The sequence below is a fragment of the Cynoglossus semilaevis genome, chromosome 12, assembly GCF_000523025.1.
Source record: "Cynoglossus semilaevis isolate Cse_v1.0 chromosome 12, Cse_v1.0, whole genome shotgun sequence".
NCBI lineage: Eukaryota > Metazoa > Chordata > Actinopteri > Pleuronectiformes > Cynoglossidae > Cynoglossus > Cynoglossus semilaevis.
Genome location: NC_024318.1, coordinates 4,334,436 through 4,339,419, shown reverse-complemented (window position 1 = coordinate 4,339,419; position 4,984 = coordinate 4,334,436). Strand labels below are relative to the sequence as shown.

At 45.9% G+C, this 4,984-nt stretch overlaps 1 protein-coding gene across 1 annotated transcript in view; it reads right to left on the bottom strand.

The window, feature by feature from the left end:
• oprm1 (opioid receptor, mu 1) overlaps positions 1-4,984 on the bottom strand; it is a 14,274-nt gene that overhangs the window by 1,635 nt on the left and 7,655 nt on the right. Inside the window, exons 2-3 of the mRNA XM_017037525.2 lie at positions 1,396-1,745; positions 219-394 (exon numbers count right to left, since the gene is read on the bottom strand). Coding sequence (XP_016893014.1) covers positions 219-394; positions 1,396-1,745 — 526 coding nt within the window. The remainder of the gene's footprint in view (positions 1-218; positions 395-1,395; positions 1,746-4,984) is intronic.

Here is a 4,984-nt window from a genome sequence, read left to right as displayed (position 1 = left end):
CTGAAAACTCAGTGACAGGCTCACAGCCCGGGGCTTCCTGTTATTTTTCTAATTACTTCGCCTTCAGAGAAATGATTTCACTCTGTTTTAATTTTTAAAACTTCCATCTGCATCTAATTAACGACCTGAGGCAGCCATTTTATAAACTACATGTTTGCACCGTACGACCAACCTCTGGTTCATGCATGTGAACGGGCCGGCTTTTTTTTTTTTTTTACCTGAGAGCCCGACAGCATTCGCACGCTCTTCAGCCTCAGGATCATTAGGCCGTAGCAGACGGTGATGATGAGGACGGGCATGATGAAGGCGAAGATGAAGACGCAGATCTTCAGGAGGGTGTCCCAGTACCAGGAGGGGTGGGGGAAAACCAGTTTACAGTCCACAGTGGTGGCAGCTGTAGACGAGGGAGAGGAGGAGGGACCAGAAAAAAACTGTTTTAGAAAAGGGATAAAAGTGCAGGACAATCACAAACAATGACAAGCTAGCTTTAGCTAACAGACACCAGCGCTAATGTTAGCTACAACAGTCCTGGTACTGACACCAGCGCTAATGTTAGCTACAACAGTCCTGGTACTGACACCAGCGCTATGTTAGCTACAAACAGTCCTCATAGTGACACCAGCGCTAACGTTAGCTACAACAGTCCTCATAGTGACACCAGCGCTAACGTTAGCTACAACAGTCCTCATAGTGACACCAGCGCTAACGTTAGCTACAACAGTCCGACATGTCTTTATTATTGATCTTTCCAGTAGCTGCTTCAGAGATGCGACATGTCTTTACTATTGATCTTCCCAGTAGCTGCTTCAGACACTTCCTGTATTTCCTGCTCTGTCATTCACGATGTCTTTACTATTGATCTTTCCAGTAGCTGCTTCAGACACTTCCTGTATTTCCTGCTCTGTCATTCAGCCCGTGTTCGTCCCGCTGTGGTAAAGTTTACAGACTCAAGGACAAGTGACTCAGTTTGACTGAAGTTTTCAAACCATTACATCGTTTCCTGTCTCCTTCTCTTCGCTGCAGCTGTCACCAGCCAGAATATACCATTCAACACGTCGGCCTATTTGTATGCAATTACACAGAAGTTCTCTCCAGGGCGCTGTTTTCTTTATGGACGCTGCTGGAGAAGATGATTGTTCTCCAAAAACATAATACAACCGACCGACCTAATCTGCCTCCCTGTTGTTTCCTCTGAATTCATTTCTCTGCTCTGTTGTTTAACTCCTTGTCGACCAGGTAATGACCCAGAGAAAAACACTTTTCCAGCTGCAGCTTGGTTTAATAACAGCTGAGTCAGTGTCGGACGTCAACATTTCATTTGCACCGTCATACGTATGTGGGCCGTCCCTGGGCCCTGGGCCACATGTTAAACCTCAGCTGGTTTGTCCTGCTTACACGTGTGAGCGGTGGAGGCCATGAACATGACGGGCAGACCGATGGCCGACGACAGGATCCAGTTGCAGACGTTGATGATCTTGGCGTTGCGCGGCGTCCTGAAGTCCAGCGCCTTCACGGGGTGACACACGGCCACGTAGCGGTCGATGCTCATGGTGGTGAGGGTGAAGATGGACGTGAACATGTTGTAGTAGTCGATGGACATCACCATCTTGCACAGGACGTCTCCGAAGGGCCAGGTCCCCATCAGGTAGTTGACGCTCTGGAACGGCAGAGTGCTGGTGACCATGGTGTCGGCCAGCGCCAGGTTGAAGATGTAGATGTTGGTGGCCGTCTTCATCTTAGTGTATCTGCGGGGAGAAGGAGACGGAGATTCATGAAGAAACATGAGGATGGAGGAGGAGGAGGAGGAGGAGTTGAGATGAAGAGACTGGTGAGAGTCCTTTGATGGAGGAAACTCTCCTCTGATTCCAATCATCCAGTCACAGGGCGATTCTCAACCACTTGCAGCGGAACATGTGCTCAAATGAAATGGAATGGATTGAAACCCACTTCCTCTGCTGCTCAACACATAATGGGATTTGGATTCTGCTGCTGCTGCGGCTCCAAACATCAGATCATTTTTACGAGTTCAGAATTTGTTCCTTTTGCTACAAAATGATGCCGTTACAGAGCCGTAATATTCCATATACAGAATATCATTTCTCAGACTATGAAAAGTGTTGAATCAAAAAAGAGAAAAGAGTGAATTTATTTCTTATCGTTTCCCTGATTTGTTGAACCAATCAGAGCACAGAGTGCCGCGGGAGCTCCGGGCCAATCTTCTCGGAATGAGTTGGTAATAACTCAGGTCCCTCGTGTCGACTGTTAGCACATTTGCTAATGACAAACGTCCTGGTTAAGGAGCTGTAATGCCTCCTCAGTGCCAGGAGGTGCCACAGGGACACCAAACACGGCCTCGCCCCCCCGGCCCCCCGCCCCCGTTCCACAAATCTGCAGATCTTATAAAATAAAAAATGGTTTTGTACTGAGGAGAGATGAAGGAGAGCTCATATTCACACTAACTTTTTTTCTGGGGACCCATATTTTAAAAGTCACAAACATTCGCGACTGAAGTCAATATTCGGAAACTCCCAGAAAACATGATGCGAGACGACCCAAAAATAAATCCCTTGCGACCCACCTGAGTGTCGCGACCCAGTCTTTGGGAAACAATGGTCTAGTAAGACCAAAACTTTTACAAACAGAAAGTTAGATTACTGACCACTAGGGCTGTTACGATGCATCGTGGATAAGTTAAAAATTGACGCCAATGTTTGACAATTCCCATCGGTTCAAATGAAGTAGGCTGCGTTATCTCTGAAAGTCACTGGTCATACCATGGCACTACATGCTCTAGTGCAGTAGGTGGCAGTATTCACCTAAAAACATCAGTTGTGGCGCACTATTAAACCAAGACGTCAGGTCTTGATCAAACTTTTTTGTGAACAAGAAACCGTGCATTGTTTCGTATGGAGTGGAGTGTACGGTTACATCTCTTCTAACCACTGCTCCACTGCGCAGCCCCTGAAGGTTAGACGTCACGGCTGAACAGGCACTTGTTTTTCAAAGGCTGGTGAAATAAACAGAATCCCTGCCTGAACACCAACGTCTTTTTATAGGTACGCGTCGACGTCAGGAGGTAGAATGTATTCACGGGAGACGGCGGCGGCGGCGGCGGTGGCGGCGGCGGCGCTCTGATTGTCTCACAGAAGACTCCCTTTGATTGAACAAGGGTGAGGAGCAGGGCAGAACACAGAGCAGCCTGGCAGGTTCTGAAGTGTTCACAGAAGGATCTGGAGAGCGAGGACCTTCAGCCATTAGCACAGGAGGCAGAGAAACAGACAAACCTCCGGTGTTTTCCTCCAGTGTCAGAGAGAAGTAAACAGTGTCTGAAGATAAATCACGTTTAAAGAAAAACAACAGAAGATGAATCTGTGATGTCATCCCATAAAGAGACGTACCAGAAACGGCTCCACTCTCATCTGGGCCTCGCCTCGGAACCAGACGCCAACCTGGCACTGGTGTTAGTGCAGTTTTGATCGGGTTTGAGTTTGTGTGAATCACAGCTCCTGATAATGATGCAGGTGAGAAGCTGAGGCCAGAGTCAGAGTTGACGACAGAAAAGTCGTTATTTCTCCGCAGTGTCTCCACTGCAGACCGTGCCGTTTTACCACAGATATTGTTTGCTGCAGTACGGCTAACTTTGAGCTCCAGATTTGACCTCTTTTAAAGCCAACTTTTAGATTTTCGGTTTTATATTTAAATTATTTTTAGCTCACTCTTATCCATTTTTATCACTGTTTTCTGGTGGCCTATAGGTGGAAGAGTGGATAGTGTTGTTGCCTAACTTCCAAAATGGCATGAGTTCAAGTCCGACTGCTGGTCTCTCTGTATCAGAACTGTCCATGGTGCTGTTTCTGCACAAAAAGAAGAATGTTTTTTTTTGAAGATTTTTTTTGTTCACTTTAAGAAATTTCTTCATTCGTGTTTTTCGTCTTCCACTTTCAGACGATATATATATATTTTTTTTTCTCTTTTTATTTTTCTTGGTGAAAACCGCAGCATTTTTTAATGTAGACGTTGAAGCTGCATCAATGTCGAGCTCTTAGCTCCCGTCAGGCTCATGTTTGGCGTGACCTTGTACTGCAGTTGTTTTGCACCAACTTGTTCCAAATTGTTCTAAATGGCCCAGAGTTCAAGTATCAGAGGAAGTGAATTGTTTTTCTGTGTCTGTGTCTGTGTTTGTTTGATGTGACATGGTCTGCAGCAGCGGCTCAGAGTGATGACACGTCAGAGTCAGACGTGAATTATTCAAACATCCATTTGATGTTTGCTTTCCTCCTGACCGTGTCTTATGGCGTTTGTTTGTGTTGGTCTTGTTTTCAGCCTGGGAGAGCTGATGCTGCAGCGAAAATAAACAAGATAAATATTTTCCCCCAAGAAATTACTGCCAAAAGTGCTTGGTGTGCATTGTTGCCTCTCAGTTTGGGCCAGGCTGAAACGAAGAGAGGAAACAGAGGTGATTATAAGTGCAGCGACAGAGTCAGCCATAAATTTAAAAAAGTGACACATTGACGACCGAACATTCTGTTCTGAAGTCAAATCCCGATCCCTGAAAAAAAAATCAAATCTGAGATAAAGGATGTCATTTGTTAACGTGATTGGAGTCGGAGTCAGGTGACTGGATCAGACAGGTTGTTCTGCCTGGTCATTGAACCGTGGCTGCGTGAAGAAAAACGTCTTGTTTGAGTTAAGGCCACAAAGACAAAAAGTCGATACTCGATTAAACATCTATGTTTTTTTCTGTGATAATAATCCGAGGTTTTCCTCTAAAGTATTACAGCTGATTCGATTCATTTTGTTTCCAAAAAAAAAAAAAAAAAAAGAAAATGAAGTGCATGGATACGAGCGTCGTTGTCCTGTGTTACATCAGGTCGGCCCTGAGAGCGCCCCCCTCTGTTCTTTATATGGACCCACAAAGTGACAGTGATGCATTACTCCCGGAGGTATTGACTTTATTAACCCTCCCTCCCCCCCGACTCCCCCC